This window comes from Ceratosolen solmsi, unplaced genomic scaffold (genome assembly GCF_000503995.2).
Source record: "Ceratosolen solmsi marchali unplaced genomic scaffold, CerSol_1.0 scaffold31, whole genome shotgun sequence".
Classification (NCBI taxonomy): Eukaryota; Metazoa; Arthropoda; class Insecta; order Hymenoptera; family Agaonidae; genus Ceratosolen; species Ceratosolen solmsi.
In genome coordinates, this window is record NW_011948432.1 from 3,549,759 (window position 1) to 3,567,779 (window position 18,021).

The window sequence follows — 18,021 nt, forward strand, 5'->3', positions numbered from 1 at the left end:
GATTTGAAAAATATTAGCAAATATAATTTATTTTCCATTTATGTTATTGAGTATTTATATATTTCGAGAATTATTTTGAAGAAACAAAGATACAAAGAAACGAACATGCTTCAACATTTCCGTAACGAGAAACTAATTGTAGAAAAAAATTACTTTTGACATTGAAATTTTAAGTTGAAGCATTTGTATCAACAATTGAATTCCATATTATTTCATAAAATTTTATAAATTATGAATTAATTCTTTTTGAGTAAAGTAAATATAGTGAATTATTGTTCATATGACAAATAGAAAGTCTAAAATTATATTTGACTTAATAAAAATATGTTTGACTTTCTTACATTCGATTCTATACCCGAATAATTTGTAATTTTAATAGAATTAATATTTATAAAGTACTTATTATCTCTTCGGACGGAATAAAAAAATACACATTTGTTCATATATTATCAAAACTTAAGATAATTGTTTTAAATGTATGTGTATAATCACAAAAATTGATGAACTTAATTAGAGGAAAATTAATAAAAATATAGATTAATATTTATCATAAATACCGTAGGACAATGGATATATGCAAATAAATCAATATCGTTGTTATTATTATTGACAACTACACATCAGAAATTATTATTAAACTACCAAAAAAATAAGCGAATAATCGAGGAATTTATACTTTTTATTGCTTCAAATAATTTTGATGTGAGTATATCTAATAGTAATTAATTATAATAAATTAAATTCAATCGAATAATTAAATTTATTGAGCGCCGTATTTAACAATAAAAATTAATTATTTCAGTACTTTTTATAGATACAGATAAAGTATAATTTTGTATTAAAATTCATTCATTATTGTAAGTATAGGAACATGTTTTGAGCATTTTATTAATTAGTAAAAATATATTACCATTGCTTTATGCAAACTATTCTATTGACATGATTATAAATATATGTTGTGAATTTTCTTCACAATCGGAAGTCCATTTCATGCAAAGCTTTAAACATTTAGACCAAACGTATTTTTCATTAAGCAATAAAATATCTTTATTAGTTAATTCCGTATAAAAAGGTTTCTTTGTTTTCCTTAATTAGAGCATAAATTATAGTAATCCTTTAAATTATTAAATTGGCAAAATACTGCATTTTATAAATAAAGTAAATGCACAAACTTATGATAAATATTGTATGATAAAATTAATTTTCTTCATACTTGTTGGTATTGTTAATTGTTGTATAAAAAGGTTTTTTTTGCTAAAACAATTTCAGCTATTTTATGTTTTTTTATAGATTACTAGCTGTACTAGATTTATAAATTGAATGGATTCATTTAAAATGATAATAATACCTTTACTGCCAAATTTTTGTAAAATCATTCGACGACTAACTGCAAGTTTTCTGTCTTTAATGTTTGATCTTATCGCTCTTTAAGATGTATTTACTATTTAATCTCATCGCATGGTGATTATTTATTGCATTATACCATTGATCTCGTTCGTATTACGGCTTTTCCTACGAAAAAAAACATCCACAATGTGCTAGTAATCATGAATGATTGACGACTGAAATAATTGTCCGTATACATATATTCACTGTATATTAAATTATAATTTAATTATTAATTCCCATAATCTAGAAACCGATTAAAGCTCAGAAATAAATTTAAGAAAATAAACAGCTCATACAATTCACGAAGATTATCATGTTCTAATAAAACACATTAGGATAAATTTTTTTTTTAATCTCGAGCAATTATATAAATATCATGTTTTTTTTTTTTTTTTTTTGTTAAAAAAATACATTAAAAGTCTTGAAAGTTTCGCAATTAAAATGAAAAATACTACGACACGGTTGTTTGGTAATTGAGATTAGAGTGAATTTGCGAAAACGTCCTTGTACTTTATTTCATTCAGCATGTTACAGAATGATTTTCTTCTCGCGAATTAAGACGTAGTTTTTGTAATGATCAGATTAGATTGTTGTAATGTTGTAGAAGTCGAGTGTCTCGTACGACGTCGCAAACAGTCATTCAGTAGCAAAGTGTCAGTGGAAGTGAAAGGTTCCCCAGTTATTACGAAGTATCGGTCATTTTCATCCAAGTTTCCGCAAGCTCATCTTACAATCTGTGAACTAATTAAATCTCTCATTATTAAAACAATAATCATGTGGATAATATTTTACTTTGGGCTGCTATTATTAAATATTATAATATGTCAATGGATTTTGAAACACTTGAAGCTTCGAAAGGCATTGAAAGGAATACCAGCACCGAAATTTCTTCCAATAATTGGATTTTCTCAAGAATTTCTCAAATGTCCGTCGGAAGGTTGGTGACCATGCGCTCATTTACTTTTCGTTATTTTTAATTTCAGAACTTCACATTATATTTAATGACACTTCTAAAAATATAAAGTATGCCATCAAAACAGTTTAATTTGAATTTAGTCTATCTATGATCAGACAATGTGTTATTAGATGATTTTAATAATGCATATGTTACGTTAATTTAAATAATATTTCGTATGTAAGTCGGCACATTAATCTTTTTTGGAATATTGCTTTATATAATAAAAATTATATAAATAATTATATTTCTTCGATTATATAAAAAAATCTTCTAGTCAATAAATTAATACATTATTCAAGAATATATATTTAAATTAAAGTGATTATCCCTTAATTTACCCCACTTCGTGATATTTAGCATTTATTACTTTCAAATTAATCTGATTATTTTAATTAATGTATAAATAGTTAAAAAGAATTTATTAATTCCATTTAAATTCAAAATATTTATTGCATGTCAGTTAAATGTCATAAGATATATGAATTGTGATTTATTACCATACTTATTAGCATTCACAGAAACATATATTCTGTAATATTGATATTGCATTATTGTAATAAGTATCTTAATATTACTTTATATTAAGATTATTTATGATTCCTTTAAGATTATTTAACCATAAGACGCTGAAAGTCTGTGAATTTCTAAAATAAAATTCATTTACGAAAGTAAATCAATTTTCGTAAAAAGATAACTTTTAGTTGTCTATATTTGTCGTTGATTTTATAGTTATTTTAGAACACAAAAATGTTAAATGTATTAGCATGATTATAATATATAATACAGGTAAAAATATTTTTCATTTTTTAAGATATACATAATATGTTATATATTTAATTTTATACATTATTTCGATTTTCCATAAATTAATTTTGTTTGGCCTTGATTAGACTCTACACATTTATTTCTCATATTTGTGAAAAATTATCCGACGCCATTAGATAATTTACATTAAATTTACATGATTATTTTAAAGTTCAATTCTTATGTTATGATTAACATAATCAATACATTAATGTACAAATAAATTTTCTGTGCATGTCGCTTAGCATACGTTTTTAGCTCACTTAATTCCATTTTAATAATTAGTTTATCATGAAGTGAATAGTTTATTGTATATATTTGGTGTATTTTAAATAAAGTAATAAAGTAAGAATAGAAGATATATTAAGAAAGATTGATTTCAAATAAATTAATTTTTACATAAATACTATTATTATGTTATGAATAATATATTAAAATATTACGTATAGAAATAGGGAGAGAAAGTGAGAGAGATTAATGTTAGTAAATAAATTAGTAAGTGTGGCAATACGAGCAGAATGTGTATGTAATAAATCATTGAAGAAATATCTTTCTATTTGTTTAGCTGACCGTCTGAAGATAAAATACTATAGAAATTACGTATATCTAAATGTTCAAAAACTTTTATCGACAAATAGAAACAATTATAACAAATTAATATGTATTTAGCTGTTATGAATAACTAGTCTCCGATGTCAATAGGGTCTTTTCTTTGCACTATTAGTACATCTGCAAATAATTACATATAGAATAATATGATCTATTATAATAAAATATAAATGATATACTACTTATATATATCTATATATATATTATTGTAATGCAATTATTTATAATTATGGAAAAACAATTATACATATAAAAATCTATAGTTAGAAATGATTTAGAATAGTATTAATTATAATTAGAAATATATCTAGAAAAATATTTTTATTTATATATATATAGTATCATTATTATTATCATCATTAATATTATTATTTCATATACTTGCATAGTAAAATTATAAACTTTTAATTTTACACTCATTATGGATACCATCCGATTTTATGTCAATTATTACCAATAAAAGTAGATAAGTATAACAATTATTCCTTGTGACAGTGAAAAATAAGAAAACATTTCTTTTAAATTTGTCACATAGTTTTTCTCTATCTCTTTCTATGTTTATTCTTATTCTTTTCTTAGTGTATTCTTTCTTCTTGGTTCAATGCATATTGGATGAGACGCGTCGTAATTTTTTAAGAGATTTTCCTTGATACATATTAGAGGCTACTTCACCTGATATTTTTACATAATATAGTAATTAGGGCGTAATGTAATATGTAAAAGTTGAAAATAATATAAATATTAGTAGTTTATATGTGAAGAATATTTATTGTGCTTATAAATAGTATCACTATTATCACTATTAAAATATATGTATACTATATTTTAAATCTAAATTTAAAAACTTTCAAGTGAATTGAAAGTTATAATTGTCTCTGATTAATCTAGAAAAATACTTACGTAAATATGTAAAATGGAACACCTACATTGTAACTATCTTTTTCTAACATTTACCTGTCACGTAAATGGCAGTGTTCATAAGAAACGAAATTTTTATCAAATTCATTTAAAACGTCTGTTTTAATTTATGTATTTTGTATCAAAGATTACATACGTAATTTTTTTTTTGTAGATCGATTCAAATGGTTTAATGATCTATGCTATCAATTTAATAATGGAATGCTTTTAATATGGAAAGGCTTGGAACCTGGGGTGATTATCCGGAAACCACGACAAATGGAGGTACAATAAATAACGCAATAAGAACAATTTTTAAAGAATACATGTCGTTTGAAAGATTAAATTTAATTACCAATGATAAATTAAAATATATATTAAAATATCCGTTAACGAATATCCGTTAATCCGTTAATAATAGGTAGTTCTATCAAATAGAAAGCTACTAACAAAAAGCAATGGTTATAAAAATTTTGAGCCATGGCTTGGCAAAGGACTCATTACATCCACAGGTATTAGAATTACATAAATGCACATCTAAAATACATGTATGCGCGCGCGCGCGCGCGCGTGTGTGTTTGATTAATATTATTTTTTTCTTTCGATGTTTAGGAGAAACGTGGCAAAAGCATAGACGAATAATAACTCCTACATTTCACTTCAATGCTCTTGAAAATTATGCAAATGTCATGCACAAAAATCTTGAAGTACTAACTAACATTATAGAGACGCGATTACAAAAAAATCCCAACGCCCCTATCAATATTTATAGATTAATTACTAATTATGCTCTTGATGTAATTAGTGAAGCTTCCACTGGCGTCAATGTTCATTCACAACTTGGATCAGACAATATATATGCTCAAAAAATTAAAAAGTAATAAACTAATATTAATGATAAAATATTTAGATATATCGCTTCAACATATATATTTCATATTGTCAGATACTCTGAATTAAATATTGAAAGATTCATGCGTCCTTGGTTAACATCGGACATTATATTCTCCATGACAAAATTGGGACAGGAAGCTAGAAATGCTGTTAAAACTATGCATAATTATACACGAAAGGTATATGTATAAAAATTTGTTTGAAATTGCAAAACTAATTATGTTTGAAATAGATAATAAAACAGAAACTAGCAGAACGACAAAACGAAATTTGTGCAAGTAACGATGCGGATACTAATTACGACGAAAATGGTAAAAGATATAATTTTTAACAAAATTATGAGTTTTTTTTTTATTATTATTAAAATGGATGAATATTAACAATTCTTAATATTTTTTAATATTTAGGTAAGCGCTATCCAAAACGCTTTTTGGATATTTTAATGGACCATTACGAAGAAGTAAATCATACGTTATCGTTTAAGGAGGTACTGGATGAACTGGAGACATTCATGTTTGCTGTATGAATAATAAGTTTATAAATGATTTTTTTTTACTACATTTGTATTAAAGAACCCAAATATTTTATTTTTTAATATATTTTTGAAGGGTCACGACACTACAGCTGCCGCCATTAGTTGGTCACTTTTTGCTCTTGGTAATGCTCCGGAAATTCAAAAAAAAATTCGTGACGAGCTGAATGAAGTATTGGATAATCCCTGTGAGCAAGTAACGAGTAAACATTTGGCTCAATTAGAATATTTTAATAGAGTCGTAAAGGAAATCCTTCGATTATATCCAAGTGTTCCTGTAGTTAGTAGAGAATTAGACGAGGAAACTATATTTGGTAGGGCCTGAAGAATTTATATTTGAGTCATTATTAGAAATAATAGGCCGTAAAATGTGATTAAAGAATGACATTTTCTAAATTTTTCAGATAATTGTATTATTCCAAAAGGAACGTGGATCAGTATTCAGATATATCAATTACATCACGATCCTGAGGTTTGGGAAGATCCTGAAACCTTTAATCCGGATAGATTTTTACCAGAAAACAATGCTCAAAGACATCCTTACGCATATGTTCCTTTTAGCGCTGGACCAAGAAATTGTATTGGGCAGAAATTTGCAATTTTAGAAATTAAACATACCTTGTTAGGAATTTTGCAAAAATGGAACATTTCCAGTGTTTTGAAACCGCATGAGATGAAACTTAAATCAGAAATTATATTAAAGCCTTTCGATGGGAATATCGACGTACATTTTACTCCGTTAGAATATATAATAAGTTAATGACTATTTATAATTTCATTAATAATATTTATAAATATATAATTAAAAAAATTTTAGATTAATATTATTCTAAAAGTAGAATATAGTATTTTCAAGTATTTATTTTAAAAATAATCACCAGAATGTTGGTGGTTATCGTAGTTTTTCCATAAATTTCTTTTTGTAAAGATATGTATTTAGGCCAAATGTGTAATCATTATCAATATATTAATGTATTTAAACGCAATTATAATCATGTTAATGAATGGTTGTTACCTTTCTTGGTAATGTGTATTATAAGTGTTAAATAAAAAGCGTCTTGAAATTTTACTCAACTCACGTCTTCATTCATTTCAATATTTCATTTCCAATTTATTTATCAAAGTTGTAATATAATCTTATCGTTTTGAGTTTAAGAAAAGTTCTTTATCTTTCCTCAATGTTTGCTTAGTGTGTGTCATTTATTTATATCTTATGGTAGTTCGTTAAAACGTTTGAAAAATTTGTCGATAATTAATTAATATTATTTAGAATTCGAATGAGTCGATTGTAAATGAAGATGTTTATATAATATCATGTTTTAATATACAGTTTAAGCATATATTATCTTTAAGAATATAGTAATCAGAAGATTAGAGTTGTTTGCAAATCGGAAGAAGTAGATTATGATATGAACGGTCGTATAAATTTAGCTTTATATGCTGATACGATCTCCTTTCCGTTTAATGTTTCCTTTCCTTTGTATATTGAATTTACTTACATGTTTCTTAATTATGTTTATGCTTATTAATGAGCCCTGTTATTGCATATAGATACATTGTTACATAGCTGTATTATAAATCACATTCATAGACAATTTGTTGTTCATATTTTTCGACCTTTAATCCTCTTGTTTGTTTAATAATTAATTGTTCATTGTAGCCAAAATATTGTAAAACTCTGATTAAATTCGAGACACTTATTAACATATGTTAATGTTAAAAAAAAAAAAAGATCGTTTTTTAATATTGCTTAATAGCGAATGGGATTTCGAAAGTGGTAGGAAAATGATATCCATCGAGTCATTAAAACAGGCCGCTTTCTTGCTGTATATTAAATTTCACTTAACGTTTTCTCGTACGTAAAATTAATACTTAAAATTATAAACGATAAGTCTAAATATTTTACGTGAGTGCTCATGTCGTTGGTGCGACACCTTCGAGTGACGATGAAGATCCCGTAACAGATGAGAAGGAATCGAGGAGTTCAAGTTCGACGTGCGAACATGAAACATTGAATAATGTGGGGATCAAGGTTAAGTTGTATTTTTATGCGAGTCATTTATTTATTTATTTATTTATTTTAAACAGTTGTATCTATTTAGATTACATGAAAATATTTTATTACACTTGTGCTTTTAAATATTAATATTAACTCTATCTGCCACTACAGAATGCTATTGAAATATATATTTTTTCCATTTCATTCCCCCCCCCCCCCAACACCCCCCAACCTTTTGAAAAAAAATAATACATTGATAATAGAAGCAAATATCGATAAATGAATTAGTATTTATTTATAGACCTACACGGAAGTACGTGCGTGCAAACAAATTACCTTAGATTCGATGGTGTAAATTAGAGTTTGCAGGGATTTGAATTCAAAATCAATAGAGAAAGAGAGAGAGAGAGAGAGAGAATTATTTGCATGTGACTTGTTGGTCACATCAACATAAGCTCGAGGTGTAACCAAATAGGGACAACAAATGTGAAAATATTCTTCCCATCATTACGCAAAGCTATTTTGTTTATTCCTCGTTTTTACAATCTACGACACGAACTCCAATACTTATTTACTTTCGCGCACATGAGAATGAAATATGCTGATATAATTTTAATTTAGGAAATGGAATAATGGGGTGCAAAAGGTAAGGAAGATGCAATTCGTTCATCGTATGCCTCTCGTTCTGCATTGGCTACCATTTGATTGATCGGTAAAGCCGTTTATATTTTTCTTTACCTTAATATTTGCGACAAACATGATAGGAGATGTATCGTAGTCCCCCGTCCCTACTCTTCACGTGAATATCATCACGATTGGTGTCGATATGATGGTTTCGCCACCGCGACAGCAATGACGTTATTTGCTTGCGACGAATAAGAAAAGTGTTTTGTTGCTATACGTGGCATCGACACGTTAAGTCACGCTCGGTCTCTCTCGTCCCTTCTGAAAATACGATTTTTTCTTTGTTTCCTCTCCTCTCAGTCCGACCTCCCGCGTCTCGTGCTCCGCGTCATCCGTGTGTAATGTCACGAGCTATTTACCGGACTCGTCAAACAGTAAAACCTTATGGATTATTGATCCTACCGTAGACGTTGCTGCATCTCGTCATTTCTATCTCTAATACACCAATTATCATATTTTGTTATCACTTTCTTATCACGCGGAGTTATAATGTGCCAGGTAGAGATTTCATCATCTCGTAATCGTCTTCATACTACTTCTTCGCTGCTATCGCGCGTAATGTATTTTGTAACGTATTTTTGCTAATCTAACGAGAGAAGGCTTTCATTTTATACTTTCCAGTCACGTAAGGAGATATGGGCGTTAATTGCATTTGAAGAAAAAAATACCAATTGTTAAAAATAACCCAATTGCGAGCCTTTAACGTTAGTGCTTCGATATATTATTCATTTCATAACCTTAATGATTCTTACAATAAATTATCAATAAAACAATGAATTATTACTATGTGAATATTATTTGAAATAATATTGCATTTTCATGCCTTACATACATATATATATATATATATATATATATATATATATAGTATTTTCTTCTTATTCTTTAAATATTCGTGTTTTACGATACGTTTTATATAAACTTTTTATGTACTTGAATACATTATTTTTTCTTCCACGTGCAACTTACTCTGAATGTTATTTTTAAAAATTCTTTTAATCTCTTAAATACCTGTTTAATGATCGATTCAACGACAATATGGGCTCACTTACACAGCAATAGCTAATATTGCTAGATCTTTGATGGAATCGTTTAATAAATAATTTTCTCGGCCCATCTCGTAAATAAAATTAGCCTCATCAGGCTGATTTAACATTAAAATACATTGTACGTACATATGTTGACGTATGTTGATATATGTGTGTGTGTGCGCGCGCGCGTGTGTATAATTACGTCGAAGCTGTGCGCGGGGAGACTTTTTATCGTTGTATTGTAGATAGAGTGCAGGTGGAATTATGATTGAACGGGTCTTTACGTGCGTGCGCGCGTGCGCGCGCGCGCGTGTGTGTGTGTGTTGTGGCCGGCTTGCGATGGTAGGTAGGCAGGCGGTTTCATCTACGCACTAAAATTTCGATTTTGCGCATTCGGTTAGGACGAGTCAGTCGGCGAGAATGGAAAGGAAAAAGACAAACGCCACCGCCAGCCCGCGTTTCTTACTTCCGCGAGGTTCGATCGAAGAGAAGCGGTGTGTTACGTGCAGCGAGTGAGACGAGAGTGAGAGAGAACGTGGCGGTAGTGTGGGGGGTCGCGGTGGAACGCGCAGACGGATAATAAAACTATGAGTTCAAGTGCACGTCGTCATCATTGGCTTCGACGGCACAGAGAAGGCGAAAAAATCACCACCACCACTGCGTCGTTCTCGTGGCGGCGCATTGATTTACTTAATTAGCGGGCCAAGGTTTGGAGTATATTCGAATACCCGACATAGCGCACACGTACACGCGCACGCACGCACGCACGCACGGCACTGAGGCGCACACGAGTGTATAATATAACATGTCGTCTGCGTTTTACCTGCTTTGGTAGTGTTTGGTATCGCGGGCACGTACGAGGCACGCACACGCGCATATAAAATAGCTCGCGCACGTTTGTTACGCATCTACGGCCAGAGTCATATACACATGCTCGTCCTCGATTTTTTCTTCTTTTATTTAGTGTTATGTTGAGGACCATTCGCGCGTGTAAACAATGCCGAAACTCGCCTACTGCTTTCAATTCTGATGGAATAGAAACAATTAACGGCGGACGCTCGCGCTCGCTCTTCCTCTTTAGTCGCAATTTCTCGGATTTCGAGTTAACTAAGCGTCCCTGCCGAATCTTTCCGCTTTTCTATTCACGCTTTCCCGTTTGCGAATGTTTTTATTCGATGTTGAGTTCATATTAAAGAATCCCTTACGTAAGTTACTTTGTTTGAAGAATTTACAGATCAGTGTGAATGTTGACAAATTTACGTTCAAGCATACAGTCTTATTTCTTGCATTGACAATTGTTCCGACAATTTTCATTTTATCCATTTAATCGAATTAAATGCGCGATCGTACGCAGTTATTAAATTCTGATCCAACGATTTAAGATTATTTCGTCTGTGATTCAAGCATTTTGTGTAAACGGAATGATATTCGTCATAATGGCAAAGGTTAAAGCAGTTGTGAGCTTAATTTATCGTTAAATCAAAACGTCTTATTCCTTAATGTACGTTAGTAAATTGCCAATCTTATATATATATATATATATATATATATATATATATATATATATATATAATCGCTTTGGTTATATTATTATTTTGAAGCTCTGCTTTATAGAAGAGTAGGTTAATGTTATTGCTTTGGATGTTTATCGATAAGTCACTGTTTAATTTGGAAACTAAGCTCTGTTATATGTTGCGCTTATATGATACAACGTATTGTTCGTATATTCTAATGAATTTTACATTTTATCTTTTTTCAGATGAATAGATGCACAAGCTCTTGCGCGAGTATTAAAATATGAGTTAAAGCAACAGTGGCACTTATATCCGTTATTTCAGTAATGTAAAAGTGAAAGTGAATGCCTCTACACGATATTGGTATGAATGGTGCTTTATCCATGTATGATGCGGTTAATCAAGAGGGTAGCTCCAGTAGCAACTCTCTCGAGCCTACGGTTGGTGGAGCTACCAAAAAACTCTTCAGAGGCATTTCAAGAGCAACTAAAAATGACGATATTATTACGCACGTTCGACTGCATGCTTGGCAATCTTCTTCCATGCTAGAGTTCACCTTTTCGTTACCTGATTTGTCTATTTATCCAGGTCAGATTGTGAAATATGTGCTTTAAATTGAAAATAGATTATTAAGTACATAATACGTTGCTTAAACGTTTATGAAACCGAATTAAATTAATAGTTCAAACTTTTTCATAGAGTTGCAATATTATTTCTTTTGTAAAATAAGTTATTTTTTGTAAACGCGATAAAGCATATAAATCAATTCTTACATAAATCGATGTTTTATTCATAAAATGATATTTTCCATGTCAATTAAGTTATAATTTTTATTTATATGACATTTATCATTTTATTATTAGTTACTAGTCATATTAATTGTGATTATATTTTATTAATAGTGTTTTAGTTAAAAGAAGAAAGCTTAATGTCCAGTCATAATGTTATAATTATAGTTATCAGCGAAAACAAATTTTTCTCTCTTTTTTATTCAATTTTTTTTCTCATAATGATTAATATAGACGCATAATCAATATTGACCTTGTAATAGTCATTATTAATATATATTATATCTATTTTATATCATATATATATTTTTTTAATTGGTATTAATATATGTTTTAATTTTATTATAATATGCATAATTATATATAAGATGTACTATAAAATATATTTGATATAAATTTACCGCACAAAACTTATTAGTAGTAAGAAAGATAGCATGATCCTTAAGAAAAAAATAAGATGAGAAATTATAATTATGAAATTATACAGAACAATAAGTTAAAATTGCGTATGTATCGCAGACATATGCCGATCGATTTATTCATTAACAAAACATACTATATACAAACACAAAATATAAAAACTTGAATATTAACATACAACTATTAAAAAATTATATATAAATTATAGATGATTTTCATCAATTTTTGGAGAAGGATCTTATAGAAGAAGGATGTCTTGCATCGTTAGAAGCTGCTGGAAGACTAAATTGGTGGTGCGAAGGGAAGCACAGAGTATTGTGGCCACTTGCTACAACCGGAGATGGAAATTGTCTTCTTCATGCTGCGTCCCTCGGGATGTGGGGTTTCCATGATAGAGAACTCACTCTTAGAGAATCTTTACACAATACACTTTCACGGGGAGAATATCGACTAGCCCTATTTAGGTAAGCAAACGTTTTATCATTATTATAGGAAAGTATTAATTATGTTAATTACTTATTGTAGAAGATGGAGGTGGAGACAAATGGGTTTGAATGCTGTTTCTGGGCTAGCCTACACCGAAGAAGAATGGATTTCTGAATGGCAAGGAATCGTAGATATGGCATCGGTACATCCCAGAAATCAAATGAGTACTTCATACCAAAGTTTAGAAGAGGTATATAGCTCTAGTAAAATTATCTTTTATTACTCGATAGTAGAAAAAAGTCAAATAACTGATTATTTTATTACGATAAATTTATGTAGTATTTATGTGTAACGATAAAATTATATGGATCTATTGGAAATATCTATGCACTAATATTAAACGTTAAATAACAACGTTAAAAAATTACGGCTTATAATTGATTTATACTCGCTTAATGACCTTGAAAACTTATAAATTCTGCATTTATTTTATAGTATTAGTTGAGTATTGGTTAATTATTAATCTATACAATTGAATTAAATTTTTAGATACACATTCTTGCTCTGGCACATGTTTTGCGGCGACCTATTATCGTTATAGCAGACACAATGCTCAGGGATTCGAACGGTGTTGCACTAGCTCCAATTCCTTTTGGAGGAATCTATCTTCCTCTCGAAATTCCTGTAGCACAGTGTCATAGAACACCACTATTATTGGCATATCATTCGGCACATTTTTCTCCACTCGTAACTGTCGACAGTAGGTCCGATCCAAGCGAAGGCAGTATAGAAGGATATAGTATACCACTCGTAGATCCTGATACTGGTCATTTATATCCTGTACTTTTTGCTATTGATCCAGGATCTGACTGTGATTGGAACGCTTCTCAGAATTTGTCTTATATGGACACAGTTAGTATTTGTACACATTAATATTATAATAATTGTATGCTATTTAAGATGTATTACTTTTATGCAAAGAGTCATTAATCGAACAATAATGAATTAAATAATTAAACGAATGTACAATGTGTTATAGATGGATACTTACATAAAGGAATATTTAGACTGTGAAGAACAGATCTTTTCTCCTGGTGAAATCGATAGGTTATCTGAGTCAGATGCTGCAAAAAATAAAACAGCTAAACAATTAATGGATGTAGCTAAGCAGTTTGGATCTATTGGAAAATCAGTTAGTAAAAAATTTTTAGCAATGACTAAGAGACCAAAGAGTCCACCAGCTTCTAATTCTGGAGGATATGGCGATACTTTACTTTGTGTTAGAATAAGAAGCAAAAGACATCAATATGCTGACGAAATGTTTCAGAATTATTTTGAAAGCGCTCGTGCAAGGTAGTAATATTATTATCTGATAAACATCATTAACTCGTTCTATTAAACATTGATAATCATTTTAGGTACCTGCAACATCGTAAGACTACTGGTTCTGCTAGCGAGATGAATTATGGAGCTGGCAAATCAAAGTTTTATGCTGCAAGCGATAGTGACAGTCATGCAAGTGTTAGTAAGCTTCCAGCAACGAACCCTAACAAAGATAGAACACTACATCTGTCAAGGTAAGATTTTTACCTTTGTATAATTTAGCCAATTGCTGATGTATGTTGTATGTTGGTTTCACATTGCATATCTATACATTTCTCAACAATTTCATGTATATATTTCCATAGATCAACCTTCTATAATGATCAAACTTCATCTGAAGAATTTTTGACAAATAATGATGTACGTATAAATTTGATTATCTTAGATTCGTCGTACTCATTCATTTTAATTTTCGTTACACTTTTTTCTATAGGATCGCAGTAGACAATGTCAAACCCAAAACTGTCCGTTTTTTGGATCTTCTGAGAATCAGTACTATTGTTCGCAGTGTTGGGCAGATCGTCGACACCGTTGAAAGAAATTTAATTTTATTGTCGACAATAGTACTTGTTTATTAATTAAGTATAATTTTTTGCGTGATACTAAACTATGCAATTATTAATTTTTAATTGTGTTTTATTATATTTATTTTTTAAAAATCGGATATTAATGTATCAATCCCTATTTTGTTACAGCGATCGTTGCTTTATTGATTTTTTTTTCTCTCATTTTTACAGTTTCTTATACATAAATAAAAGTCAAATGATATTTATAAATTTAATTGATAGATTTTTCTTTAAAAAATATGTATTTGCATATTATGTTTTAATTAATATATTTAACTATAATATAAATCTTTTGAATTTCAAGTATAATGAATGATGTTTCATATATATATATATATATATATATATATATATATTCTTTTTCTTCGAATAGCTAGAACAAGAGAACAATTTCGTCAATAAATATATTTGTAATTATATAACAATGGATTAAAACAAAAGAAATAATAACAAAGTTTCTTATTATTATAAAAGTAATTACATAAAAAAAGCAATCAATATTTTCTTCAATATACGATATAAAAGTTCTACGCGAATGAAATTTATGGAGAGCAAGGTAGGGATTGGTGCTGTTATCGGATATTTTAAAACAAAGCTTGCAGTTTAATTGTCTTATTTTAGTCCCTCCGATGAATAGTATTTACTAGAAAAGGAATAGAGATTAGATCTTTATTAACACTGGCGTATCAAATAATAATTGATAACGACAATCTTGCCTTGCCTTGTGCGATGTAACAAAATTAATACTCGACAATACCTAAAGCTTCTTCGATATCTCTTATTTAAAGGTTTTGTTTATAATTAAGTGCTTCTTAAATTATGCTAACAGGATTAATATGAAAAGCGTGTATACATTATATTTTGGCGACTTTCCAAAACGGTGATTCGTAGAATTTGACTCGTTTGAAAGGAAATAAAAATATATATCAAAAAATCTATATACGTTCAAATATGTATGACAAATAAAAAAATATTTTTTTAAATCTGTGTACATAAACTTCCCTTTGAATAATTGTTTTATAAAAGAAAAGAGATAGTTAATATATTTATCTAGACATCTAGAATTACAAGATACACTAAATGGAGTCAAACTATTTGTAATAATCATTAATATAAAAAAAATACATAATGTATATTTAATTGTAAAATTTAAAGTTTAAATGGTAACTTCAAATTTTCGTTCTATTAATAAAATTATATAATACGCTAATCATATGCGATAATAAATAAATGCAAACACTTTTAAATATGCCTAGACACAATGCCTAAAAATATAAATTTGTCAGATGTTATTTTAGGATTAATTATTCATTGAGAGAATTTTAATTTATTATAAATTGTAATTCCATGTTTTACAAATTTTATTAATTTTAACAAACTAAAAATTGAAATTATTCTAATGAATCATGTTCTGATATTTGAAATTAGTTGCTAATTATATAAAGTATATATAAAACATTTACCCAAGGCTTTAACACCTTGTTGATTTTATTAATACATTACTTAGCTCAATATTACATAATTTCTAGAAGTAAAGGGAAGTTAATTATATCAAATATAAAAAATCTTAATAACTTTTTTCACTTTAACAAGATAAGGCATTCAATTATAATATGATTATAAACTAAATCTTGTTGAAGTCAACATAATCCCATATTTCAATAAAGTACAGATTTAGATTAAGAATCTTATTATATATTAATATGTTGAAACGAAGAACTTTTATTCTGTTAATTTAAATTCATTATTAATAATTTTGTTTAAATTTTTATGTTAATTTAATTTACATAAACTCGTAATCATAGCGTTAAATTTATAATATTTGATTTATATTTATTTATTATAAGATATAAGATAAGAATCTGAAGAAATTAAAACAGCACTAAATTGTAATGGAACTGTAAATTAAATTGTTTATATCGTTTATTTATTAATTTATATGCTTCAGTAGGTTTTAATTTTATAATTAATTTAATGTTCATGATTTATAACTTAACGAAATTAAATTTATAAATCGAAAAGTTACATTCTATTTATCTTTTAAAACAATATAAAAATTTTTAATAGTTAAATGTGCCTTTGAAAAATCAAACAAAACATCTTGACAAATGAAGGTATATATATATATATATATATATATATATATATATATATATATATATACACATACAAATATATTGCACTTATCAAAACAAATTTATAATTATAAAATTGGAAATTGGACATAAGCTGAAAAAATTATTTACCTACTAGTTTGAAATAAATAAATTTTAAATGGCTTTTATGAAATTTGTTGAAAATATTTTTTACCTATTTACATTTTGTAGTTTCAACATATTTCCCCACGCTTTTTCTTATTTCAAGCTTAAATATGTATTATAAAAAAGTTAAATATTTAAGACTTGAATAGTTTATAATTGATATTATTTTTTAGTTTACGATGTATTTTAAGTTTCATAATAGCTTAAAATAATTTCGTGTTTTAAGCTCTTTACATTTTTCATACGTGTGTGTGTGTATATATATATATATATATATATATATGCATGCATATACACTTATAATAAACATGCAAATGAGTTATTAATTAGGTGCAATACAGAATACAAGTATTCTTATAAATAATATGTATGAAAATGTAACATGACACGTATAAAATTACTTGCACCTTCTATTATTTAAAAATTACTTTAATATAATTTATAATAATAAAAAGAGTTGGAATTGAATTAATTCAAAGAAAAAATGAATAATGCTGCGTATATAAATCTGAAATGATATACATGTGCATTTACTTCCGTGTTTTTATTAATTTAGTACTAAGTATATTGCATATAGTAGTGAGTGATAAATGAAAATTTGAAATTAATTTTAAAAACATGCATTGACATTGATCCTAACCTACAATTTTACGTAGATCAAACAACTGATATAAGTTTCAAGGATCGTTTATACGGAATTCTACAATTATCAAATTATCTACCTTTTATGTACTAATGTATTTAAGTATTCTATTGCTTCCATAGAATTTATCGGTATGATGAAGCTAACAAAACATTCTTTTTTAAATCTTTGCTTCTTAATGTATCATAATATTTGAGGTAATGTAATTTAGCCATAAACTTTG

General features: G+C 28.0%; 3 protein-coding genes across 3 annotated transcripts; all 3 read left to right on the forward strand.

Annotated features, from left to right (window-relative positions):
• The first annotated feature begins 1,899 nt into the window (after positions 1 to 1,899).
• Positions 1,900 to 4,951, forward strand: LOC105364406 (uncharacterized). Its single transcript, XM_011502318.1, has 2 exons — positions 1,900 to 2,326; positions 4,833 to 4,951. Exons 1-2 carry the CDS (start codon positions 1,963 to 1,965, stop codon positions 4,949 to 4,951), a joined length of 483 nt encoding a protein of 160 aa, XP_011500620.1. The 5' UTR covers positions 1,900 to 1,962.
• Positions 4,952 to 5,942: 991 nt separating this feature from the next.
• LOC105364330 (cytochrome P450 4C1-like) lies at positions 5,943 to 6,847 on the forward strand. The gene is made up of 3 exons (XM_011502227.1): positions 5,943 to 6,071; positions 6,160 to 6,397; positions 6,488 to 6,847. Exons 1-3 carry the CDS (start codon positions 5,994 to 5,996, stop codon positions 6,841 to 6,843), a joined length of 672 nt encoding a protein of 223 aa, XP_011500529.1. The 5' UTR covers positions 5,943 to 5,993; the 3' UTR covers positions 6,844 to 6,847.
• A 3,760-nt stretch (positions 6,848 to 10,607) lies between these two features.
• Positions 10,608 to 14,925, forward strand: LOC105364331 (OTU domain-containing protein 7B). Its single transcript, XM_011502228.1, has 9 exons — positions 10,608 to 11,002; positions 11,557 to 11,899; positions 12,728 to 12,983; positions 13,045 to 13,195; positions 13,495 to 13,857; positions 13,985 to 14,298; positions 14,364 to 14,522; positions 14,634 to 14,688; positions 14,762 to 14,925. Exons 2-9 carry the CDS (start codon positions 11,656 to 11,658, stop codon positions 14,861 to 14,863), a joined length of 1,644 nt encoding a protein of 547 aa, XP_011500530.1. The 5' UTR covers positions 10,608 to 11,002; positions 11,557 to 11,655; the 3' UTR covers positions 14,864 to 14,925.
• Positions 14,926 to 18,021: the final 3,096 nt, after the last annotated feature.